The 27,841-nt window shown below is 42.7% G+C and overlaps 1 protein-coding gene across 1 annotated transcript in view; it reads right to left on the reverse strand.

The window, feature by feature from the left end:
- The window catches only part of TM9SF3 (transmembrane 9 superfamily member 3), a gene marked incomplete at its 5' end in the record, with an annotated part of 52,957 nt that extends 25,728 nt beyond the window's left edge, over nt 1-27,229 (reverse strand). Inside the window, 6 exon segments of the mRNA XM_014591169.2 lie at nt 1,585-1,751; nt 5,831-5,962; nt 11,919-11,996; nt 13,742-13,902; nt 15,469-15,591; nt 27,034-27,229. Coding sequence (XP_014446655.1) covers nt 1,585-1,751; nt 5,831-5,962; nt 11,919-11,996; nt 13,742-13,902; nt 15,469-15,591; nt 27,034-27,229 — 857 coding nt within the window.
- Nucleotides 27,230-27,841: the final 612 nt, after the last annotated feature.

Consider the following 27,841-nt stretch of genomic DNA (forward strand, 5'->3'; position numbering starts at 1 on the left):
CCAGTATGAGTTTTAAGCTGCCAGGTCTGGGACTCAAACTGCAGTCGACTACATGGGAGTCCAGTGATGTAGCCATTATGCCAACTGCTGGTCCTAACCTGGTTTTTTTTTTTTTTTTAAGAGCGATATTTGCTATAGGGTGTGTGCACTCACCAGAGAGACAGACAGACGGACAGAAAGCGAGAAATCACCCCCCAGGGGGATGGCTACAACACAATCCTTTCTCCTTCATTCTTCTCTCGGGATCTTGGGCACACATGCACCCTGCATGAGTTTTAAGCTGTCGGATCTGGGACTTGAACCACAGTTGATTATGTAGGAGTCCAGCAATGTAACCATTATGCCATTTGCTGTCCTTGCAGTTTAGGTTTTGATCTATTATTCTGAAGCTTACGTGGTGAAATAAACTGGTAAAGTCATATAAAAGAAACAGAAACCGTACCGTAACAGCTCGGTGGGCTAGCAGCCAGTGCTGTTGAAGGAGCACTGCTGACTACCTGCTGTGTAGGAAGCTCCGAACCTGCCCTGCGCATTCACACAAGGCCCGGCCTTGCTCTCAGGAACTGACTGTGTCGCAGAGGAGACGGCTACGTAGAGTACAGTTCAACATTTAATGTACAAAGAGCCACTCTTTCCACAGAACGTACTGCTTGTCCCCAAATGCCAGGCGTATATGGGAACTGAGGAACAGCAGTGCTTCTGACACAGCGCTTCGTGGGGCGCCACCTGAAATGCCCGAGCTGTAACGGCCTCCACAGGTTCCAGGGCATCTGCTTCATAGACCAGGGCTCTCACGTGCACAAGGTTATGGGACCACTTGATAGAACTTCGGTCTTTTGTGAATATACTACTTTCTTATGATTCAAAGATAGCAAATCAATCATTTTTTGCAAATGATTTAGTCTTCAAAGAAAAAAACATGTACCAAAAACCAGGTAAAGATATATCGGCCTCACACATTTTTTTTAAAGAAGTCATCCAATTATATTTTAAACTGCACATAGCTTTTCTGTCACTCTTTTTACTATTACTTATAATGCTTTTCTTCTAGTCTACAGTCTTCCAGTTTGGGAAATAAAGGTGAAGTACTAATTTAGTAACTGTGTAATCATATTCTATTTTTTTCCTTAAAAAAGAATTATGTTTTTACTTACTATTTTTAATTTGGCCAGACAGAGACAGAGAGAGAAGGAAGGAGAGAGAAATTAGAAAGTAAGTCACCAGGTTCGGGACTCAAACCCCGGTCAGCCACACAGGAGTCCAGCACCTTAACTATCATGCCTCCTGCCAGCCCGAAATCCTACTCTAATTGGATCTCCAACTTTAAAAAAAAATGCTCTAGATTGAAAGTAATCTATGCTCAAACTTCTCCTGAAATATAATCTTTAAACAAGACAAAATGTTGATTAGTGCTAGTAAACTTTAGCATAGAACAGAAAAATGTATGGGCATACTAATAATGACATTTATGATATTTAAATTCTAAGATAACTGAAATAAGCAAGTATTCGGTATGTCGGACTTAAAAGGTTCCAATGATTAAAATTACTCAAGTACAGAAAGTAGTAAAGAGCAAGCACTTACTCTGTATATAAATCTTCTATCATTGCAACAACGATAACAATGAGAGACACAGCAAATATCTGACACCCAGAGCCAATGAGAGAGGAAAATATCAGTGGGTGGCTGGATGGTCTAAACACGTCCCCATGCACCTGCTTCCATCCGTATTCATCTCCTAGGTCTCTATCCTACGAGGACATACAGAGGAAAGAAAATCATTCCAAGTCAAATTAAAATATGGTAAGTTAAGCAATACGGTTGCAATTTTCCTCCTTCCAAACTTATAGCTATTTAAAAGGAATTCAAAACACTGAGAAAAGACATTTCAAACTTAAATAATTACTGCCTTAATAGCTTTTAACATTAAGCTTATGTTCAGAGGGCCTCAAAGAATGGAAAAAGCAAAAACAAAGAGTTAAGCTGGGAGAACAGCACAGAATGCTCTCTGGATGAGTGGCAAATTCTCACCATTCACACATGACTCTGGCTCATCCACAATCAGGTGTCAAGTGGAAAGCGCAGGAGAGGAGCATGAAAGGGGTACTAAGTGCCCCCCAAATGCAGAAGCATCTTTTACAGCCTAGAATCGACGTGAGGGGAACGTAAGGGGAAACACTTAAGGGGAAAATACCGGACATGAAGGGTTTTATTTAACTGTCTACAGCATTTATTTAAAAAGAATTTTTATGAATTTTTATTTTATTTTATTTTTTAAGAGAGATTTTTGTTGTAGGGTTTGTGCGCTCACCAGAGAGAGAGAGAAAGCAAGAAATCACTCCCTGGGGGGATGGCCACGCCACGATCCCTTCTCCCCCATTCTCCTCTCGGAATTTTGGGCACACATGTACACACACCCAGTGTGAGTTTCAAGCCTCCATGTCCGAGACTTGAACCGTGATCAGCCATGTGGTAGTCCAGCGACATAACTTCTACGCCATCTGCTGATCCCAAGAATTTTTATTTATTTATTTATTTTATTATTATTTTTTTTTAAATTTTTTTGGAGAGGTTTTTGCTATAGGGCGCATGCGCTCGCCAGAAAGACAGAGAGAGACACAGAGACAGAAAGCGAGAAATCACCCCCAGGGGGGATGGCCACACCTCAATCCCTTCTCCTCCATTCTCCTCTCGGGATCTTGGGGACGCATGCACATGCACCCAGCGTGAGTTTTAAGCCACCGGGTCCGGGACGCGAACCGCGGTCGACTATGTGGGAGTCCAGCGACATAGCCATTACAACTGCTGGTTCCCCAAGAATCTTTATTTTTAACATAAGTAAGTGTTCTTTTTTTTTTTTCCAAACTTGGTATTTATTAACTACTTTCTTCAAGACTCTTGACTTGTGTGACAAGTACTCATTTAAAAAAAAATTTTTTTAATCATGGCTAGTACTACTTCACATGATTTTATTTTGGTTTCTTTTTCACCTTTAGCGGCAAAATTTATTGGTATTATACTAGAAACCATCTTTTTAGGTTTATTTTTGAAAAATGGATTCATCTGTGATGGAGGTAATCTGTGGAAGAAACTGCTAATTGCCTATAAAATGTCAATTTCCCCTTTCTCCTAAGGATCACAGTCACAGATTTTAGATGGACACGGACACTATTCTTTTTTGTAAAATTCTTCTTATTATTATTTATACATTTATTTGCTATACATCATTTAGATTGTAAAGAGACTTTACCCAGCATGATATACACCTCAATCCAGCCCCGTTGAGAATACTATACACATCCTCATTAACAGATAATAAACCATATCTGTGTCCCACAAATGTCTCTTTTTCACAAAATTTCCTTTCCTATACTCTTCCCTTTCCACATTCTTTCCACTTTGTCTCTAGTGTCCATAACAATTTTTAATGCTTTTATGTCCTCCAGTCTTTTAATCTCTACCATAGAGTGCGGACAGTCGGTATATGTTAAGTGGAGACATACAATGTCTCTCTTTCATAGCCTGACTTGCAACAAATCTTCCATATTCATCCACTTTTTATCAAATTCCAGGGTCTTGTTGTTTTTTATGGCTGGATAGTATTTCCTGGGGTATAAGACATTTGGGTTGGTTCCACATCTTAGCAATTATGAATAATGCTACAATAAATATAGTTGTGTAAACACTTTTCTGACTGAATGTTCTTCTGTCCTTTGGGTAGATACCCAGGAGTGGAACTGCTGGATCATATGGTAGTTCTCTTTGAAGGTCTTTGAGGACCTTCCATATTGTTCTCCACAGTGGCTGGACCAATTTACATTCCCACCAACAGCTGTAGGAGTGTTCCCCTTTCCCGACATCCCCTCCAGCACTTATCGGTTTTTGTTTTTTTTTAACCTTCACCATTCTGACCGGGTTAGATGGTATCTCATTGTGGTTTTCATCAGCACCACCCTTATAATGAGGGATGTTGACCATTTCTTCATAGGCTTTTTGACTGTTCGTATGTCTTCCTTAGAGAGTTGTTTATTCACTCATATTCCCATCTTTTAATTGGGTTCATCTTTTTCTTCAGGTAAGCCGCTTGAGTTCCCTTTGTATTCTGGTTATCAGTCCCTTATCTGAGGCACAGTTAACAAAAATTCTCTCCCATTCCAAAGGTTGTCAATTCACACCAATTAAGAAGTCCTTTGCTGTGCAGAAGTAAGTGTTCTTTAACAGTTTCTTACTGTTTCTTTTTTTGTTTTAAAGATTGATTGATTATTCTTATTCTTCACTTTGGCCAGAGAAAGACACACACACACAGAGGGACTGAGAAAGCAAGTCGGCAGGGCCAAGACTCGAACTGTGGCCAGCCATGTGGGAATCCAGAGCCTGAATCATCATGGCACTTGCCGGCCCCAGGTCCCTACAGTTTCTAAAACGATGTTTCTTAAGGAATAATGGTCCCTCAGGATAATTTGTTTTGGGGGGACTCTTGGTCAGATATATTTGAGAAGCACTAAATATTTTACCTATCCTCTGCTATTTCAAAATACACTGTGGCAGGACCAGCAGGTGGCATAGTGCTGGAGTCCCACCAGGCTGATCACATTTGGAGTCTTGGGCCCAGAGGACTGAAACTCACAACAAGCGCATGTGTGTGCATGCCCAAGATCCCGAGAGGGAAATGGAGAAGGGCTTGTAGCATAGCCATCCTCTCTGAGGGGTGATTTCTCACTTTCTCTCCACAAGTGCACATGCCCTACAGCAAAATTCTCTCTAAAGAAAATTTTATATATGTATACTGTAACATATTAAAGCTCAATTTTTTTAATTGCCAAAGGGCATGTGCACTCATCAAATGGGGGGGGGGGGGCGGTGGGAAGAGAGGACCTGCCAACTGAGTGTGGTCATACTGCAATTCCTTTTCTTCCATTTCTTCATTCTGTTAGGATTTGGGGCCTCCCCAAACTTTCAAGGTGTCAGGGCCAGTATTCACAGTTGGCCGTATGGGATCTGACTTCCTTAACCACTAGGCTATAGGGCCTCCCCTAAAGCTTAAAGGTTTAAGCTGTTGCCCAAACTTATTTAATGATGGAGCATACCTACATAGAAAAGCCGTTATGGCCGACTGTGAATCCTGGCCCTGAAAACTTGAAAGTTTGGGAGGTCCCAAATCCTAACAGAATGAATTGTCGAAGATATTTTATCAACTTGACTAGGCAGAAATGTTCACCTGTTGAAATATTCACTTTTTAAGCTACATAATGTGATTGAATATATAAAAGAAAATGAAATGTAAAAAAAAAAAAAAGAAAAGAAAAACTGTTAACATCCTATGAATGTTACACTTTTTGTTCCATAATTTAGTAAAAGAATTTGGAAAACAAAACTTTCCTCTGAGCCCACTAGACTAAATGTAAATGAATTCTTCCACCCAACTTCCTGAATCTGATGTAATATTTAACATTAAAAAGATACCAATTTAAGTCTATAACTTCCAAGCTGCAATTCTCAAATCAAAAGCCCTGAAAACCAAGTTAGGTTGTTTCTCAAGTTTAACACATTCTTATCTGGTGGCAAAACCTGGCTTCAGTGAACAAGAGATTATACTATTTGTTTATCCTACTTAGGGTGAACATTAATATGTTTTGCTTAAGAATATATTAATATTTGATTACAGGGCATGGTCCTAGATCCCACTGGGAGTTTTGAACCTTTCTAAAACTTAACAATTCTTTATTCTGAAAATTCACCTCAAGAATTTCAGACAAGAAATTGTGAACTACTTTTCGATAATCAAAGTAACAGTAAGTTAAAAAAAACACAATGTAAAATGCTCGCTCACCATGTCATCCATTTCTTCTTCTTTACTGTACCGGGCATAATCTTTTCTTAGGGTTCTCATTAAAATCATTGAAACTAAGCCCACCAAGAAGATCACCATCATGAAGGAGTTGAAAATTGAAAACCAATGAATCTAAACCATAGAAAATATGAAATATCAGTCACAAAATTCATAAGTTTATTCATAATGACAAATAGTTGTAAATGGATAAAAATAGTCCTTTAAAATATAAACTTAAGGGACCAGCAATGGCATAATGTTTACATCATTGGACTCCTATGTAGTCAAATGTGTTTTGTGTCCCAGAGCTGGTGGCTTAAAACTCATGCTGAGCATGTGTGCCTGCATGCCCAAAATCCCAACAGGAGGCTGAAGAAGGGTCTGCAGAGTGGCTGTTCCCTCTGTGTGTGGGGGGGGAGGGTGATTTATTGCTTTCTGTCTCTCTCTGTATCTCCAGTGAGGGCCTGAATTCTATAGCAAAAATCTCTCAGAAAAAAATAAATCTAAACTTAAGACACACGAGGGAGGAGTATATTCACTACGCCAAGGGATTTGGCTTTCTTTACAGTATACTTCCATACACTGAAACCCACGAACGTTGATAAAGATTTTCACAAATTTATTATACAAATAAAGTATGATAATTATGTATGGCCATATACCATATGCTTTTTTTTTTTTGAGAGGTTTTCACTATAGGGTGCGTGCGCTCGCCAGACAGAGAGAGACACAGAGACAGAAAGCGAGAAATCACCCCCCAGGGGAGATGGCCACGCCGCAATCCCTTCTCCTCCATTCTCCTCTCGGGATCTTGGGCACGCATGCACACGCGCCCGGCATGAGTTTTAAGCCACTGGGTCCAGGACGCGAACCGCGGTCGACTACATGGAAGTCCAGTGACATAGCCATTACGCTAACTGCTGGTTCCCGTATACCATATGCTATTCAGCATAACATGGGGCCTGAAGTCAAACAGGTCTGTGTTTTAACCCAAGCTCGGCCAATTTCTAAGCTGTGACCTCAGTTCCCTTACCTGAAAAATGGGAGGAAATAATATTCACCTCCTAAGTGATTAGTAAAGTTTAATAATATGTAAAAAACCACGGCACCATGTCCGACACGGAACAGCAGAAACTCAGTAAATGTTATTTCCCTTTCCTCTAACTGAGCAACAACCCTTTAATCCACTTTAAAACACCAAACCAACCAGGGTCAGCAAGTAGCACAGCAGTTACCATGACACTTTGGGAAGCCAGAACCACACGGGCAGGGCCTAGGTTCTTGTACCGAGGCCTTCTTGTCCACATGAGGTGCATGCATTGGTAAAGATTTTCAATGCATGAAAATGTTCTGGGGGCCGAGGCTGAGAATGGCTTTTGTGTGAAGGCCCATCTGGGGATGCACCCCCTTTCACAGAAGAAATAAGTAACAACAAAACAATCTCTAAAAAAAGGTACCAAGACCAACCACCACGGCTAGCTGTCGTGGACGTAAGCCGCCTTCCTGAACGAGCCGCTCCACTGCTCGCGGTTAGCCCTCCCCACCCTGTCACCATCTACTCAGTCCCGGGACGCTGCGGTGCTGCTCAGCTCGACGTTCTCACGTCAGTAACAAACGATGCCCAGATTCCAACTCTGAGGGCACTAGGGGTGGCACTACCCAGTTACTCCTTGAGTGTACTTACATTTTAATGCCCGAAGGGTCCCAAGCCTCTCTCCTGTCTTTGAGGCCCCAAAGCTACTGTCTCCTCTGCCACCACTTGCAGATGGCCCTGCCTCCACCATCCGGCCTGCCATCCTTTACCTTCCTGTCAGGCTCCTAGAAGCCACCTCCTCCTGAAATCAATCTTTCCACTCGGCCGCAGACCTCAGTCACTCTTTTAGGTATTTTTCCCCTCCCACTTTGCACTCCTAAACCTCCACCTGGCTCCAGTACCGGCCACCTCCAAAGGTCCTTGTCTGTAATAGCCTCTACTCCCTGGATTGTCTTTAAGGTTTAAACAAGATCATGAAGAGCATAGTTTAGTTCCTGGCACAGCATACACATGAAATGCAATCTCGACGTCACTGTTGCTACGATTATCTTTCCAAGTGTTTGCTTGACCTCTTGCCCCGTCATTCTTCTGACCTTCCCACGGCCCCCCTTCAAGGCCAATACTTTTCAGATGAGACCATCTTCTCCTCACTTCCTCAGAACCCATGGTGATCTCACTTCTGCCCCGCACGATTCCTCTCCAAGCCCTGCGATGACCTTCTGAACTGACACGAGGGCACCCTGCTTGGCCGCCTGCTGCTCCTCGGCCTCCGTCTTAGATGGTACCCTCCCGCCTCTGTCCACTTTCCCCAGAGCGCCAGTCCGGGTCCTCTGCTGTGCCCTCTTCAGGCTTTCGTGACTTTCAGCTGGCATCCCAACTATGACCATGACGCTCTCCACCCCCCTCGCCCCAAGCTCCAGCCTGCGTCCTCACTCGCGTTGCACACGTGCACTTTCTACGATAATTTCCACTTGCATGTCTTTCTGGAATTTCAGGCTCAGGCTGCCCTAAAGCAAGCTCGCAATCTTCCACCTCAAATACAGCACTTGCTTCTGAGTCTTGAACTTCTGTTCATGGTACTACAATCTGGCTCTAAAAACCTGGAATTATCTCTGGCCCTGCCTTCTTAAATCCTTCAGAGGTAATAATTATTAAGTTTCTATTTTCCTTCAAAATGCTTCATAATCCCTTCCTCTCCATTCCCACGCCATCGCCTCACACCATAATAACGCTAATGGTCTCCTAGTTGGCCTTTGTTTTTTCTTCCTTTCATCTATTTAGTAGAAAGTTACCCAAAAAATCTTTCTAAAATATCACATTCATATATCACTCCTCTATTCTAAAACTTAAGAGTGGCACGGCCTATTTTCCTCATATCAAATCTACACGGTGTTCCCCAGTACCTATACTCCCTGTAACAAGGCCACCTCACATTACCTGGCTCATCTTCCTTCCCATGACATCGCATTCCATTCTAAGCCAGCCTATCCCTCCTCAGTGACAGCATGCTCGCTTCTGCCTGTCTTCTCCCCGTAACTCTCTCACGTTATCTGCTTCTACGCACGTCAGTCTCCCTAGCTTGTGAAGTCCAACTCAAGCAAATGGCTAACACCTCTCAGTTACACGCTCTGTCCTGCACAGACATCTCCCTGCTCCAGCCTTCCGCAGATACAGAAAACTGGACATGCGCATGTACTGTCCTGCACCAGCACGACAGACAGGGACCTGGGCTGCTGTGCTGAGTATGTGTGCTAAGGAGGTGGGCAAGGCTAGCTCTGGTACCCAACTGAAGGTCTGGGAAGGGACAGACTTTACGGTTCGCTCTGGAAAGCAGGACAGTCAGTAGCCTCTGCCCTTTCATAAGAGCATTCCTTCCTTCATTCAAATTCATTTACTGAGCAGCTACTGAAATCATACAAAAAGCAGTATTTTGAGATGCTTATCCAAAAAGGTTATATAAATTTAAGTCCATCATAAAAGTATCTTTCTTTCTTTATTTCTCCAGTGAGAGAGACAGAGAGAGAGAAAGAGATAAGGGGACAGGCATCTCCTACAAGTCTTTATTGCTTAATTCAAACCAGCTTCAACCAGCCCTGTCCCAGACCTGTGAGTATGCCAACTTAAATATATGATAAACTATTAATACTCTTATACTTTGCTATATACCTGTATTCTAAAGATTATGAAATACACAATTTTGAAATTATACCAGAGAAAATATTTCTTAAAAATAATAAAGAAACCGCTATCACAAAGGGGTACTAACCCTCCTAACTTCTGCACTCCAGCACCCCCTAGTGTTGGTAATTCAGAAGCGCCCTTGGTTCCTCTAAGTTTCAGAACACACCCCACAAGACACAGCCAGACCAGCCTGCTGCCTCTAACCGAGTCCCTGCTATATGCCAAACACCAAATTAGGTGCTTGATACACATGATCAAAATGAAAGTTCCCAACAAGCTTGCCAGTTACTGCAATCCTCGCTTCACTACTAAGGAAACAGAGCTGCAGAAGTGAGTCACCAGTCAGAGTAAGTGGCAAACCCGAATCTGCATTCGGTCCCAGCTCTTCTGCCTACGTTTTCCCTCATGGTTTTAGAAACAACCCTACACTCATCAACAGTAGATCCCACCCGCTCCTGTACGGAAAACACCAGGGTACTCTCCCCACTTTCCTTCATCATCAGCTCCTAAAAAACGTCCTGCCCTACTGGTTACTGCACTTCCCTCTGCTCTCTCCGACCCCGCACAGGCTCACGCTTGCTGTCTCTCCCGTTCTCTCTCAGCAGCTCAGATCAGATTCTGCCCAGCTCCAAAACCACTTGGTAAGGTTCCCCAATGACTTCAGATGAACCCAACAGTCAGTCACTTTCCAGCAGTTACCTGGCTTGACCCACTAGTAATAATTCAGAACTAAACTATCTTCCACGGTACACTTTGTTCTGTGGCTTCCAGAACACCACGCACTCTTGTTCTTTCCTCAACCAGCCCTTAGCTGGTTTCTCCAGTTCTCCCGACACTGTGACCACTGTACCTACAGCTTTGGTCCTCTTTCTCCTCCTCGATAACCATGCCCGATCTCATAGCTTTAAATATCCTCTATGCGCCAATTAGGAACAATTTGTATTTCTGGCCCAGATATCTTAGTTCCCATCTGTACTTCTTACAGACAGCCCACACTAACATGTCCTGCACCTGGATCGTGCACCGGCACCCGGGATACTCAGGGAGGTGTCTGGGCCCAAACCTGGAACTTCCTCTGTGGATCAGTCCCACACAGCAGCACATTTCACTGCTGCATCATCACCTGGCCCTTGCCTTGTATTTTCTGATGAACTCTTCCTCCTGATTACAGTGCTTGGCACGCAGCAGGTGCTCAATTAATATATGTTAAAACAGTGAAGATGCTAAAAGGCAGTCTTCCCCAGCTTATCAACACCCAGTGGAACTAGAAACAAGGAAGACCTACGTGTTCTGGAAGGAGTGTCGGTTGAAAGCCCTCATTTTCTCAAACGTTATCTAAAACTTGGGAAGCTGTCCGTGCCCACACCTTTAAGGGGGCTACCCTATTCGGGACTGCCTGAGCATACCTGAGAAGAACAGAGAGGTGTGAGGGAAGGCACGACACAGGAAGACACTTTAGCTCCAGGAACAGTGAGCTAAATCCTTCAATAAAGACTAAATCTCAAAGAGGTTTTTTAATCCTAGGACCCTGAGGAAGGCCAGAAGTTGGAAGGTCTGGTGGAGTCTAAGGGTGGAACCTCACAGCAATGACCTAAATAAATCTGAGACCACAAAAACTTATGGGTTATCTCAAAAAAAAGGTGGTTAATAAACTTTGGAATTCCAGTCCAAAAGAAGAGATCAAAACAAAGAAGAAGTTCTGGAAGAACACACTCCAATGTCTTTTTATCTCTATCCCTGAAAGAGAGACCACCACCAAAATAAAGCCAATTTTTTCTTATAAGAAATCCAAACTACCCGCATAAAACCAGCACCAATCCGGTTTATATCTGCTGCTCGAGGGTGGGGAGCTGGGAGGCATTTCTTCCCACACTTGGTGTTTCTTTCTATGCAGAAGGATTTGCACTAGAAAAAACTCCCCCGAAACCTGGCTCCACACTCTGATTCCTTCCTTCCAGAGGACGCACACGCTCCTTTCTACCTCTCCACTCATCAGCTCTCACAAAAGCAGGTGCCCACGAAGGAAGCTTGCAGTAGTCAAGCCTGTCCAACTCTGAGTTTCAGGAACAAGGCCACCGGACCACAGATGTCTTTCTCCAATATTAGCCTCACTAGTAATGGAAGTGACACTGTGGCTCTCCACGTGTTATATTCTTCACTGTGTACCTCTTAACTGGTTTAAAACACAGGCATCAAAAAGGAAGTGCCTCTTAAATTCCCTGACACCATTATGACTCCAGCTGAAATAGTGATTAGCTAATCCTGACGTCGAGTCCTCAGGACGGTGCCTTGCGCATGGCAGACAGACGCTCGATTGTCTAACACTGACTGGCACACGCTTCCAGTGTCTTAAAACACAACCCATTTACCTACCCTGTGTTGAAAAAAGGATGGATCAAGGTACTTGTCAAATCGATCTTCAAATTTTACATCGGACTTTTTCCATTTCACCTGAAAAAATAATATTTTTCATTAAAAAAACTTTGCTAGTGAACAAATTAGTAGTCTGATGACAAAACTATGAGGAAAATCTAGAAACATTTACACACTGAGGATTAAAATGAACTAAGAAATGGTGATAAATTAATGGACAATTTGAGAAGTTGAAATAAGTATGATAAAACTAACCTTTATACTCTGTGTATTAATAAAACAACTTTCCTTAGGGGGATTATTTCAGTTCTCAACAATGATTTACTCTTGTTGATTAGTAACTCTAACTCGGTAAGCATGATAAGAACTGAATGAATACAAGCTCCTATCACCAGTGTTCAAAAGAAAATAAAAACCTCTTCACCTTTATTTTTAGATTGCATTACTTTTTTTTTTTTTTTTAAATTTTTGGAGAGGTTTTTGCTATAGAGGGCGCGTGCGCTTGCCAGAAAGACAGAGACAGAAAGCAAGAAATCACCCCCCAGGGGGGATGGTCACACCACAATCTCTTCTCTATTCTCCTCTCAGGATCTTGGGCACGCACACACACGTGCCCAGCGTGAGTTTAAACCACTGGGACTGGGACTCGAACCATGGTAGACTACATGGGAGTCCAGTGACATAGCCATTACGCCAACTGCTGGTCCCACATTACTTTTTTTTGGAGGGTTTTTTTGCAATAGGGTGCATGCACTCGCCAGAGAGACAGAGAGAGACAGAATGTGAGAAATCACCCCCCAGGGGAGATCCCCATGCCACAGTCCCTTCTCCTCCATTCTTTTCTTGGGATCTTGGGCACGCACGCACATGTGCCCGGCGTGAGTTTAAGCCACCGGGTCCGGGACTCAAACCGCGGTTGACTACATGGGAGTCCAGCAACATAGACATTACGCTAACTGCTGATCCCGCCACATTACTTTTTATGATAACTATTACATCAATTTCTTTGTAAATTCAGTTATAGAAATATTTCTTGCACTAGGTACATATGCACTAAGCTTGAAAAACTTTCACAATTAGCTACTAATGATGGACTCATTCCTGTTATGAGGAAAATAACTAGCAAAGAGAGAAACCATCTATGTTAGATTTCTCTCTTCTTTCCACTTTTTTTTAAAAGAATTATTTTATTTAACTTTATTTAAATTTGACTAGAGAGGGACAGAGTGAGAGAGAGAGAGAAAGTGAGAATGCAAGCCACCAGAATGCAAGCCGCCAGGTGTGGGACTCGAACTGCGGTCAGCCATGTAGGAGTCCAGCACCCTTAACTATCAAACCACCTGCTGGCCCCTCCAACTATTTTTTAAGTCTACCAGAATAAAATTAACTCTCAGTTGCTACAGGGCTGAGAGCTCTTACTCTGCAGGAGTACGTCATTCCAACCGATAAAGAAAACCATGGTAAACTAGATCTAGCCAGCAACTTTCAATAGAGCATCGTTTCTCTCTGTAATACTAAAAAGGGAAGGGAAGCGACATGAAGAACAACTGCAGTCTAAAACGCAACCATGGAAATTCATGGCTGTTCTGTCTGACTGCATAGTTTCAATGGTAAATAGTGTCATAGCAAATGGTAGGTCCTGCAAATGCCAAGCTGTTAGCAACACGACAGACCTGAAGCAGATCTCCTCCGTGCCTGAGGGGCTCACTGAGACCGTTTAATTAATATATTCTATTGTATCCATTTAGAACTCCATTTTCATTTTCTAAAGCCTGAAAATACATTTAATTGTTCTATCTGCACACAATTATTTTCATACTTACTGAATATGACATCTGGATTTTAGTATTCGGAACCAGTTTCACCTTTCCTTCACTAGTTAGATTAACATCGACAATTCGATTTCCATTAAAACCTATTTCAAGCTTTTTATATGTCCAAAGATAGTAATCTTCTCCATTTTCATCTGCTTCACCAACAATACCTACAAAAGAAAAAAATACTTTATATAAGGTAATACCATTTAATATTTAAAGTACCCTAGAAGCTGAAAGGTCATTAAAAGTTATTTTTGTATAAAATAGGCAAATACCCTTATTTCTCCTGGTTAGAGCAAAGCACTGGTTGCACGTTAACTACTTAGCAAACAGACCATGTGACGATGTGGTGAACAGATCGACACAACTGATCATCAATCTGATTCTCAAAGTTCATGCTCTGTTGTTGGTTTCACCTTCAGTGTAACAATTACCACTTTATTTGTGCATATTCCTAACATGCTCAAATTTTGGGATAGTCTAATACCACCATCCATTACCCAGTTACTAGTGATCAAACCAAAATTAAACCCCAAATTTCCACAAACCTATCCAGTACTTTCTCAAATAACCAACAATCTGGCCAATCGTAGTAAGGCCCACACATATATAACAATAAATCCTAAAAACTTCAAATGCCTCCTCTCTTTTTACCCCAATTACTGGGAGGTCATCAAAGCGAAAGGAGTACTGAAGATGAAAGGTAATAGGCAACTATTTTAAGTGATCATTTTGTTCGTGATGTGGAATACTGGAAGAGGAGGAGCCAGACAGAGGGCTGAGGACCCACCTGACCGGATAAACGAGCAGATCGTGTAAAGTCCGTGTTACTGTAACGTTATCACAGGCATCTTTACGACATGCTTACTAAGCACACCGAATTAACGCAGGACAGGAACGGTGACGCATCAATTAGCTCTCCAGATAAACTTGCTCATAAAGCTCACCTCCGTACAATATTAAACCCTGATCTGCTCTGTTCAGTCTTTCTTAGTTTGCTGCTCATGATAACAATTTTAAGAAATATTAATTGCTGCTCTGCTAACAATTTTAAGAAATATTAATTACATGTAACAGTAGATGTCCAGAGACAAAAACAGAAAAGTCCCTGAGAGGCAAGTGTGATAACATGCTGCTGAGAAGGCTGACTAGCTCTGCACTTCACTCCCACAGAAGCGGGTCCTGCATTATGCTAAGTTTGTACTAACTGTGCCACAGCTTTCCCCACTAACACAGACGAGCCAAAGTCACAACATAAACTTTGTAAAAATAAAGTTTGGAACTAGGAACACAGGAGTTAGTTAACACACACACACACAAAAGCCACTCAAGAAACTATCACACCTAAAAACCATACCAGCACAGTATCAGGCAGAAGAATTAAATTTCAAAATCCTATTTAGTCTTTCTTTTAATTGTACTTAAAAGAATAAGTTAAAATAAGAAATGAGAAACAGGGGGCAGAAAGTACATTTTAGACTGTCCCAACCACCTTTTAATTCCTTGAATATGAAAAGCTGTACTCGATATAAAGTTCTATTTTGAGAGAGTTTCAAGTGAGGTGTGGCAATGTCAAAACTTCAAGTAACAGGAGATCATAAAATTATTAAAATTCTTCTGCAGAAAATAGTGAAGACACATTTACACACGATCCAGTATAAATCACCTTAACAGAGACATTACATAAATCCTGCAAAGATTCCCTAACCTTAAATAGAAAAGACAATACTTACCCCATATTGGCAAGTCATCTATGTACATCTGGTACCAGTAGTGATTTTTGATAGCATATACAAATGCGTCTCTTTTTTCTTTATCTAAGTCAATTTCACAATAAGTGGCTGGCATCACATCATCTGCATAAAATAAAAATTGCAACTTGAGCCCACTGGTCTATTACAGTTACAGGAAAATAACCCAAGTAAAAAGCCACTATTTACTGAAGTTAAAATATCTTTTTTTTTTTTTTTTTGAGAGAGTTTCACTGTAGGGCGCGTGCGCTCGCCAGACAGACAGAGACAGACAGAGAGACAGAAAGTGAGAAATCACCCCCCAGGGGGGATGGTCACGCCACAATCCCTTCTCCTCCATTCTCCTCTCGGAATCTTGGGCACGCACACACACGCGCCCGGCGTGAGTTTTAAGCCACCGGGTCCGGGACACGAACCGCGGTCGACTACGTGGGAGTCCAGCGACATAGCCATTACGCCAACTGCTGGTTCCCGTTAGCCAGTGCCCTAGGGCTAAGGCACCTGGATCCCCCAGAGCCAACCATACAGTTCAAGTCCTGGACCTGGAGTCTTGAGGAACACTGCGGGCGTGTGTGCACACTTGACCAAATCCCGACAGGAGGGAGAAATGAGAAGAGGACTGTGGTGTGAACACGCCCCAGTGCAGGTGCTTTTCCTCTGTCTCTCTCTGGCAAGTACACATGACCTCTGGCAAATTAAAAAAAAAAAAATCTATTCAAAACAGTTGAATCTGGGTGATAAAAATATAGGGTTCAGTAGAGTATTTGTTTCTTCTTTTGAATCTTTACAATTTTATTATACTGAATTTTAATCACCTCTATTTTCAAAGATTATGTAAGTAAAGAAATTGTCCCCCATACAAAGAAAATCATACAAGAACATTTACAAAGTAACATTAAAATGAATAAATTCATTTTTGAAACAAAAATAAAGTGTAAAACACATAAAATTTTCATTTTTAAAAAAATAAAGATTTATTAAATTTTATTTATTCATTTATTTATCTCTAATTTGATGGAGAGAGACACAGAGAGAGAGAGAAAGAGGGGAAGTGAGAAAGCAAGCCACCAGGTCCGGGACTCAAACCACGGTCAGCCATTTGGGAGTGTCCAGCACCTTAACCACCATGCCACCTGCTGGTCTCCATAAAATTTTCATTTAATATACACAAAAACTAAAGAATATTATTCTAATTAGAAATTATTTCTAGCTATAAGATCTTTAAGATAAACACTCATTTTAACATTCTTGGAATTTCAAGTCACTAAGAGGCCACAGACTGCATAAGGAATCCCAATGAACATCCACCGTTAGTAAGAAAAAAGGCAACCTCAATCCCGCAGCCGTCTCTGTTTATAAATTACCCAAGAGTCAGTTTTAAGGATGAGTCATTTCTGCTCCTGAATGCTTTCAAAAATACTCCCATCAAAATCTGTTTAGTCTCCACCTTTTAGAGGTAGTATTTTGAAAATGGGCTTATGTTTCTAACAGAACAAAACAAAACCCAAAAACTTGCGCAAAACTCCAGATATCAATCAGAAGAATCAAAATTGCTTTGGCATATTACCTAAGCAATTAGAAAAAAGAAATATATATATATATATATGTAAACTGATCTTAAGGACAAAAAACTTATACAAAAAGTGTAAGTTTTCTTATGCTACAATATTGGTTATATTAAAGCTGAGATGGACTTTTCCCAAAGAAACATTACTGAACTTCTGAAATATAAATTACAGCTAAATCAAGAATTTAACTGTGGAGTCAAGAGAACGAGCCAGCCAAGAGTGAGTGACAGGCACCCAAAGGGTCTTTCCACCGTGCTCCACCCCACGTTTCTGCCAGCCCTGAATCATGGGCATGCACGTGCCTGGCAGCAGTAAGGAGATGCCCCATGTGGACCCAGCACCTTCCCTGGTCAGTCACACAGGGCACTGTGTTTCCCGTGTGCTCCATCCAGGGCCCCCGCACTTTTTACCTGCACCTCAGCCTTAAAAACCCACCGGGAGGGCCAGTCGGTGGTATGGTGCTTAAGGCACTGGGTCCCATCTGGCCAACCACAGTTAGAGACCCAGACCCCAGGGCTTGAAAATCACACCAGGTGCTTGTGTGTGCGCGCCCAAAATCCCGAGAGGAGAATGGAGGAGAAGGAAATGTGGTCTGGCCATTCCCACTGGGGGGGAGGAGGGTGATATCAAACTCCCCTGCTCTGTTGAGCACACAAACCCTAAGGCAAAAACCTAAAAACAGGGGCTGGCAGGTGGTGTGGTGGTTAAAGGCGCTGGATTCCCACATGGCTGACAGTGGTTTGAGTGGTTTGAGTCCCACTGGCTTGCTTTCCTGCTTTCCCTTTCTCTCTCCGTTTCTTGGTCAAATTTAAAAATAATAATAACAAATGGAATTAAATAAATAAGTAAATAGTTCTTTAAAAAAAAAAAAGAAAAGAAAACCTAAAAACAAATGAACAAACCAAAAAACACAACTAGGGCTTAAAAACGATGTCCGTAATTGAACACACGTTTCCAAAGCCCACTTATGCTTGCTTCACTATCTTGTATAGTAAGCACTGAACGCTACGAACCTGTAAACAAAGTTTAAGGGCATGAATTATCTGTTTATTTGCCAAGGGACATCACAAGGTATATTAGAGTATACACATGTATGTGCATCTGTGTATTAATGGTGTGTGTGTGTGTGTGTGTAGAAGGATAAAAATACAACGTAAACAAATGCAATTTTGAGCAGGATTGACAAAAGGTCTCAGAGTTGAAGAGTATCTTCCATGGATGCATACTCCAGAAAATAAGCAAAGGTAAAAGGAAAAACCTATCATTACTACTGGGTGTAAAAAGGGTGCTGCTGGATCATACTTTCATGAAATTCCCTTTTCCTGCATGTAGGAAAATGCAAACAGCATAAATAACCGAAAAGCCTAGCTGTGCAACTGAGACAGCACTTCTGTCAGGGGAAGCTGCCATGAACATCACTAACGCAATGTGTAGGAATATGTGGCATCATTATTCGGCATTCTACATAACTAGGAAAACGCTGAAGACTCTGTCACCACAAACCCCTGCTTTGAAAGGACAATGGGCCCAGGCTGGGCGGCACAGACAGCAGTGCGCCGAACTGCAAGGCTGGGAGCCACGTGGCTGACCGTGAGGGTCCGATCACAGCCAACTGGAACACACACTGGGTACACATGTGCTCAAGATCCTGAGGAGCTGCAGGGCCGGGGGCAGGGGATCCAAGCGTGATGAGAACCTGTCGAGGTGCTTTTCTCTCTCACATGCATCCACAAGTCCTTGCTCATGAAAAACATTATAATAGGGTATTTCTCTCTCAGATGAAGCACGTAGCTATGTAATCTGAAGACAATGCAATTAAGATGTCACCAAATACTTATTATTGAGAGAAAAATAAAATCCAATTTTAAGTGGCAAATTTTAACATGATTTTTCTTTTTTTTTTTTGGAGAGGTTTTTGCTATAGGGCGTGTGCGCTCACCAGACAGACAGAGACAGACAGAGAGACAGAAAGCGAGAAATCACCCCCCCAGAGGGGATGGCCACGCCGCAATCCCTTCTCCTCCATTCTCCTCTCGGGATCTTGGGCACGCACACACACGCACCAGGTTTGAGTTTAAGACACTGAGTCCGGGATGCAAACCACAGTCGACTACGTGGGAGTCCAGTGACATAGCCATTACGCTAACTGCTGGTCCCTTAACATGATTTTTCAAACAGAAAGCAAGGTTAGGTAGATTCAGAAAACTATGCATCTATACACCTTCAGAAGCACAGGCAAGAAGAGCCCGAGAAAAGACCGCGATGATTAGTCGAGTTTTCTAAGAACACGTCATGTCATAATTTGCTGACTTCCTCTAACATTACTAAGCCAGGAAATCAGAGCTACTCTACCTCAAACTTAGCAGCACTTGGCAAAGACTCCCAGGAAGTCACTGCAGACAAATTTATAGAGAAGCGGACAGAAACATGAGTTTTACCCTGAGCTCAACTACTTACTAGCTGTGTGAATAAAAGCAGTGAGTCTCAGGTCCCTCACCTATAAAACAGAGAGAATATCTGTTATCTCCTCCCCAGAATTATTTTATTCAGAGTGTTCTTAAGTGTCCCTGGGCCTCATACCCCTTTGAGAACCTGATGAAATGATATCTCCCTTGCCCCCTCCCATCCACATTCACACAAAAGAAAGTTTAATTCAGAGGTCCATGGACCCCTGAAGCTGGAGCTCCTGGCTGACCTCTGGATACCTACAGCCCACCGAAGTTCTGGAATGCAATCAGGTACTTAATAATGGATAATTTGAAATTATAAAATAAAAACAGTAAAAAAACCCTGCACTGGAAAAACTCACATAGTCTTACATAATTAAACCACCATATAAGAGTAGCAACTGACCAATCTGATGGTCAGCATAAGCCGCACAATTCTTCCTAGACGGCTCTTAGGCAGCATGTAATAAGAACTGCCTTAAAAACACTAACATCCTGGGAACCAGCAGTTAGCGTTAATGGTTATGTCGCTGGACTCCCACGTAGTCGACCGTGGTTCGTGTCCCGGACCTGGTGGCTTAAAACTCACGTTGGGCGCGTGTGCGTGCGTGCCCAAGATCCCGAGAGGAGAATGGAGGAGAAGGGATTGCGGTGTGACCATCCCCCCTGGAGGGTGATTTCTCGCTTTCTGTCTCTATGTCTCTCTCTGCCTGTCTGGCGAGCGCACACGCCCTATAGCGAAAAACTTCTCCAAAACAACAACAACAACAAAAATAAAACAGTAACATCCTCTGATATGGCTCTGCTGATAGCAAACAGAATCAAAATACCGACCAATTACAGGTTCAGTTCCAGGCTGTCTTGAGCATGCCCAGATGTGCATATTCCCAAAGGCCTGGCAGGCATGAGGGCCAGGGAAGGGGATCGTAGTGAGACAGACCCCAGTCCGAGATGCTCTTTTCTCTCTCATGCACGTGCTATCTTGAATAAAATAAGTTTAAAATATGTTTGTTTACACCCATTGATTTACTAATTCACTTTTGTTTTAAACACCAGAGGGCATGTGCACTTTCTAGAGAGACAGAGAAAAGGGAAGGAGAGAGGAAGCGCTCCCAGTAGGACACGGTCGTGCTGCAATCCCTTCTCCTCCATTTCTCCATCCTTTTGAGATTTGGGGCGTGCACACACGAGCCAGGGTGTCCTTCAAGCTGCTGGGGCCGCGATTCAAACTGGAGTTGGCCATGTGGGATCCAACTCCTTTAACTTCTAGGCTGTGGGGAAGCCCCAGTAATCCTACTTCTAAGCATTTATCCTAATAAAAGATCTGAGGGGGCCGGACAGCAGTGGTGGTGAAGGGGGGGTGTATCCTGTGGATAGTCCCACATGGGAAGGTTATGGAGTCGAGCCTGGAAACCTCATGAGCACTCTGGGCACAGGTGTGCCCACGATCCAGGGCTGCTAAGCTGGGACAGAACACAGCCACAGGGTCCTGTTCAGATGCTGCCTCTCTCCTGCTTACCGAAGAAGCAAGCAAAAAAAAAAAAAAGGTTCAGAGATGCATCCGAATACTTACATTCAAGAATAGCCAAACTCATTTTTATTCCTAATAGCTACAAAAAGAAAGCAGGGTAGAAAGAAGGACCAAAACATTTATCATCAAAGCATGTGGGAAAATTATAATATCCAAGTTAAAGAGTAGAGTGTAGCCACATTTTTAAAAGCATAATTAACAATAAAGGACAACCTCATAAAATGTTATGAGGGAGAAAGGCAGATAAAAATGAATTCTATATAACGCTAAGTTAGAAGGTACTTAGAACAGTGTCTGGCACATAAGTAGCACTAAATAAGAATTTGTTCAATAAACTTAAAAGACTGTAGGGACCAGCAGTTAGCGTAATGGCTGCGTCACTGGGCTCCCATGTAGTCGATCGCAGTTTGAGTCCTGGACCTGGTGGTTTAAACTCATGCCTGGTGTGTGTGTGCATGCCCAAGATCCCAAGAGGAGAATGGAGAAGAGACTGCGGCATGGTCATTCCCCCTGGGATGATTTCTCACTTTCTGTCTCTCTGGCAAGCGCATGCTCCCTATAGCAAAAACCTCTCCAAAAAAAGAAAAATAAAAAAAAGCCTGTATATGTATGTATTATACGAACTCATACAATGTAGATAAAAAAAAAAAAAAAAAGACTGAAGAAAATATACCAAAATGGCAATAGTAATTACGTCTAGGTACTTTTTATTCTTATGTGTTTTTATAGTGTCTAAATTGTATACACTTAACCTATATTATTGTTAAAATCAGGACAGACACACACACACACACACACACACACACACACACGCACACACACTCTCTCTCTTTCAAAAACATAAACACAGGCCTAGCTGGATGAGCGCACCATGGTTGACCCTGTTACTTTGGTCCTTGGTAGGCTAAGGCCACAAGTCCAGGTCTGATTCCAAGCCCACCCTAGGAGCCAGTCAAGGAAGGACATGCATGACGTTGCAGCACTTGGTTGGGAGGCTGGGACAGGCGGGTTGAGACACAGTGAGACCCTCTCTGGGGTAGGGGGGGGAGAACAAATGGTGGTTTAGAAGGGAACAATGAGTTTTAACAAGAACTTATAAAAAGAGCATATCGAATTTGCAAATAGCACAAGGTGTAAAGCACTGCTAACAGCAAGAACTGAAAACCTTTAGATTCGAATTATTTGGCCTGGCTTTAAGAGAAGGCCAACAGAACAAAATACAGCATCAAGATTCCAGACTTCCCATTTTAAACAAGGAAAACTTAATCACAAATATATTTCTTCTCCCTCCTGCAACCCATTAAAATGTCACTAAAAGAATCGAAAGAAAGAATGTAAATCCAGAAGTACAAGAAAAAAAGGGAAAAGACAGTGGAGGAAAGATTTCAACAGATTTTCGGAAAACGGTTAAGAGATGGAAGATGACAAATAGCTAATAAAATAGAAGACAGCCCAACGGAGGAGGGATACCTAGAAAAAGGATTAGAGCCTGGAATCACGGAACCAAAGATTGGAGCGCCTGCGAGCTCGGAAGGTGAGAGACAGACCTAGGGCTGAATGCAGGGGGGACTGAATCAAAACATGGATGTGGAGGGATGGGAACCAGCTCCCCTCCTCTACCCATCTCAGCTAGATAAGCACCCTCAACTTACCCCCGGGGAAGATCAGGGCACTGTCCTGAAGAGAATTTAAACCAGAGAGGCTCCAGAACTAGGGAGAGGGGAAACAGCAGCACTCAGGACTAAAATCCGGAGGGGGATTACCCTCAGGCTGAGTGGACCTGCCAGCCCACTGCCAGCCTTCTCCCCATCCTTTGGCAGCAAGGCTGTACCATCTAGGCAGCGGAATACTGCAGAGCGGGGCTGAGAACAGCTAGGGTGGAGAAGTAATGCATTAGAGTACGTAAGGCTCTCGGCGGCCCTCGGCATTTCTCTCTGCTGTGCTCTCCACTTACCAATTCAGTCTCGAGAAAGGGAAATACTTGCAAAATAATTCCATCCTTCTGTTAGGTTGGAATATTCAAGGAAAAGAAAATTCAAGAGAATTTGATAAAATAAATGGAAGGAAGAAATCCTCTAAACGTCATTTATTTTTTTCAGTGATTACATCCTTTATTAACACTGCAGGAATTTTCCAGTGGGGAGAAGGGCCGTGACTTCCCCTGGTTAAGAATGAGGACTCTTGGCCATCTAATGATCACAACAAGCCAGTTATCTTAAGTACGCACAACTGCCCAGGTGCTAGGTAATTCGTTTAGCAACTCTTCACTGCTAGGGTAGGACAGTGAGTAAGTACGCTCCTGGCTCTGCCCTGGCTGCGCTAGCACTCACCCCCACTAGCCTGGGGGTGAATCGAATTCTATAATTCTATAATCAACACACTAACTAACATGTCATAATCACTAACATTTTATTTCAAAGTAGAATTAGGGACGTGAAGTGTGAACTATCAGCATTCGTAACAATGACCATCTGAGTGTAAACTATGTGCCAGGAACTCTGATAAAGGTTCTGCCTACATTATCTCATTCAAACCTGACTATTCTCTCAACACTTCCCACATCTCACAGGCGAGGAACACAAAGTCCAAGAGGCCGAGTGGGAAGGCAGCAGTGGGGCCCGCTGTACCAAGTCGCTCTGACCCTAAAGCGCATGCCTTTCTACTCTGTGAAGCCAAGGTTGTAAGAACGCTCTCTAAACTTAGCGGGTGATGAATTCAGGCCTGGTTCAAAGATGCCTAATTTATATCTGCTCTTCTATGTTTCATGCATTTTTCTCTAAATGATCTTAATTCAGCATTTCTGTCCAGAACAGGTATATAAGACAATTGGGAAGAAAAAAAAAGTTGTGCATAAAATCTCATGAGAGACATCCTACATTAGACTTAAAATAGTCTAATAGCATATGTGTATGCATGTATGTAGGTACACAGTTTTTTCTGGTTTCACAATATTTTGAAAATTTTCATTTTATTTGAATATGCCTTTGCAAAACTCTCTAAAAGAAAAATATTTAAGGAATAAAAGAATAAGCAATACAAATACTTCCAGTTCACAAAGAGAATGTTCTGGTCTCCATGAGTATCTGTGAGAGAGCACTGACCAATCACTCTCTCTCTCTGTGAAAGGGAACTGGGTGATGCACCCTACCCTTAAACTCACACGACACTGTAAGTAACAAACAGGGGAACTTTGCAAAGTGGCTCTGATCAGAAGAAAAGGACTCAGCAGGAGGAAAGAGAAGTCGAATCAGCGCTTACTGCTTCCTCTGGCTGAAGCACTTAATTTAACAGTTTCTTTAGCAGCGCATCTACACTGGAGGGGCAGAGCTGACGAGACCCCAAGGAACCGCCACTCTAAGAGATGAACACCTGGCTGGCTCATTTTCTTTTATTAGAAAGGTGCTTAGGTTAGTCTGCAAAGAAAATAAATCGCACCTTTTCAGTCCCCTATTATAATAATCTCTCCATCTCAGCCTCCAGGAGCCAGTAAGACTGCTGAGTGAGCACCCTGTGGTGAATCTATGAAGCCTCAACGCTGACAAGCTGGGCCATGACAGAGGAGGAGCCACGGGCCGTGCCCACTCTCTCTCGCTGGTTTCTCTCTACACTAGCAACGTGCGCCAAATAAGAAAGAGAGAAAGTAGGTGAACAGACACAGCAGAGGTTTTCAAAGACGATATATTCTGGTTCAAGTTTGCTCCTTATTTGTAATTAAAAATTTAAATGAGCAGTTAACTGAAAACAGAAACCTAAGGCAATGTTTACCATGATTTGTGAAATTATAGTCCAAGCCACTGTGGTTTAAATTCACGACTTAATTTCATAATTAAATCCCAAGAAATATTACAAAAGGAAGAAAAAGAATGTACACCTATTTTTTTTCTTTGAGAGATTTTCGCTATAGGGCGCATGCACTCGCCGGACAGACAGAGAGAGACATACAGACAGAAAGCGAGAAATCACCCCCCAGAGGGGATGGTCATGCCGCAATCCCTTCTCCTCCATTCTCCTCTCGGGATCTTGGGCACGCACGCACACGCGCCCAGCGTGAGTTTTAAGTCACCGGGTCTGGGACATGAACTGCGGTGACTACGTGGGAGTCCAGTGACATAGCCATTACACTAACTGCTGGTTCCCTGTACACCTATTTTCAACAAGAAATAGAATAAAATGCAAAAAATCAAAATTAAAGTAACACTATTTCTCAAAGGGAGGAGGAGGTTAAGTGAGATATTTCTAAAATACCGAAGTCAGTTACTATACATTTTACACATAAAGGCAATGAAGTCAAAACTAGAGTTAACACCTTTCCTAAAACTCAACACTGTGCAGTAATAAGACATGGCATGAAAATGCAAATCTCCTGGTTACAAGATCCATGCTCTATTTAAAAACCAAGACACCTAAAGACTAAAGACCTTGGGAACCAGCAGTTAGCGTAATGGCTATGTCACTGGACTCCCACGTAGTAGACCACGGTTCACGTCCCGGACCCGGTGGCTTAAAACTCACGCCGGGCACGTGTGCGTGCGTGCCCAAGATCCCGAGAGGAGAATGGAGGAGAAGGGATTGCGGCGTGACCATCCCCCCTGGGGGGTGATTTCTTGCTTTCTGTCTCTATGTCTCTCTCTGTCTGTCTGGCGAGCGCACGCGCCCTACAGTGAAAATCTCTCCCAAAAAAAAAAAAAAAAAAAAAGACTAAAGACCCTACAAAAATTCAACTATTCGGGGACCCGCAGTTAGCGTAATGGCTATGTCGCTGGACTCCCATGTAGTTGACCGCAGTTTGAGTCCCAGACCTGGTGGCTTAAACTCAGGCCGGGCGTGTTTGCATGCGTGCCCACAGATCCGGAGAGGAGAATGAAGGAGAAAGGATTGCGGCATGGCCATCCCCCCTGGGGGGTGATTTCTCGCTTTCTGTCTCTCTGTCTCTCTCTGTCTTTCTGGCAAGCACACATGCCCCATAGCAAAAACCTCTCCTCCTCCCAAAAAAACAAATTCAACTATTCAAACTTCTGCTTACCATGATAAAAATGCCTAGGCCAAGAATACTTTCTGACAAACCTCTCAGAGAAAAATAAATAGTACAAACATATTTGAAGGACCCAACACATAGACACTTGCATAATAAGTAGATGAGGAAGATTTTTATCCAACTTAAACAAGCCTGACTTAAAATTTAAATAATCTTTCAGGTATTGAGAGGATAAATTAATATATGCTCAAGTTTGAAGTCTGACAGAAAATTTTTCAAGAATTCACTCATCCCACTACAGCCTTATCTCCAGAAATTACCCTGTTAATGACTCAAGGGAGGCCTTCCCAGGCTATATGTCTCATCGTGCTAGAGGGCTCACTAGAAAATGCTTTTCAAGAAAATATAATTTTAGGGACCAGCAGTTAGCATAATGGCTATGTCGCTGGACTCTCATGTAGTCAACCGCGGTTCGTGTCCTGGACCCGGTGGCTTAAAACTCATGCTGGGCGATCCCGAAAGGAGAATGGAAGAGAAGGGATTGCGGCGTGGTCATCCCCCCTGGGGGTGATTTCTCACTTTCTGTCTCTCTGTCTCTCTCTGTCTGGCGAGCGCATGCGCCCTATAGCAAAAACCTCTCAAAAAAAAAAAAAAAAGAAAGAAAGAAAGAAAGAAAGAAAGAAAGAAAAGATAATTTTATTAATAATAATTTATTTGATAAATATTCAAAAGAAACCTCTGTTAGTTACTAACATACTTTCCCAAATGAAATACACTTCATTTACAGAATGAAAATCTTTTGGAGTCTGGAGTACTGGTTCTAACAAGGGTGACAAGCAATGTCTGGAGGTTTTTCGGCGGCCACAACTGAAAGGTGCTGGTAGCATCCGGTGGGTACCGACCAGGGACTCTACTGAACACTCTACAGCGTACATGGCACCCCACGCAGAGAACTACCCAGCTCCAGCGAGCAGAGCCCTGGTCTGCAGTCTAACTTGCACTGTATAGACTATGAAGATCACTTACCTTTAAATTTAATATCCAGACCACTAAATTCCAATTCGACTCCCTGGAGTGCTTCTCCCAGGGTTTCATGGTAATGACTGATACTTTTTTTTGACCCCACACAGAATGGAAGTGAAAAGTATTTGTAAGTTTCTTGGCGATTATGGTAGGGTCCAACAGTGTTCATCCATAAGACAACCTCCTCTTTTTCTTGATACTGAAAAAAGAAAAGCAAAGAATTAAAAAAAAAAATCAAATTAAGGAGATATTTGTCATTCGTTCTAAACAGAAGTGTACTGTCTCTGTTGAGGAAGCTATAAAACAAAATACTGGAAGTGTGCTTTAATCTGATGATCAGCATCCACACCTGAAAGCTCAAGCTGACTGTGACCTCGGGCAGGTCCACCTTTTCCAAACTTTGCTTTAGGGAAGACAGTGTTTAAACAAGGCCGACAGCTCCCAAGAATACGCTGGTAGTTAAGACCTGTGCTATCGGATGGTGGTAAACCTAGAGTCAACATGATTCATCGAGCTAACACGAACAAGGAAGGAGGAAGCGGACTCGGGGCTCTCCAGAACCCCGTTAATCAGGATACACACAGAAGAACAAATGCTGCCAGGACGCGCAGATAAAACTCCTTCAGAGTCTGACAAAGAACCACTGCTCAGAGCTTTAGAGGAGAGAAATGACGCCACAAGAGTAAGGAGCGCCACACTACGAAACCGCCACGAGTCCACTCAAGCCGCCGTTCTGCTGGCAGCCTGGAAGACAGGCACTGCATGCATATTTTTTAAACAAGTAACTACGGCTCTACCCACCAGTGACTAC

The sequence above is a fragment of the Tupaia chinensis genome, unplaced genomic scaffold (genome assembly GCF_000334495.1).
Source record: "Tupaia chinensis unplaced genomic scaffold, TupChi_1.0 Scaffold000539_1, whole genome shotgun sequence".
NCBI lineage: Eukaryota > Metazoa > Chordata > Mammalia > Scandentia > Tupaiidae > Tupaia > Tupaia belangeri.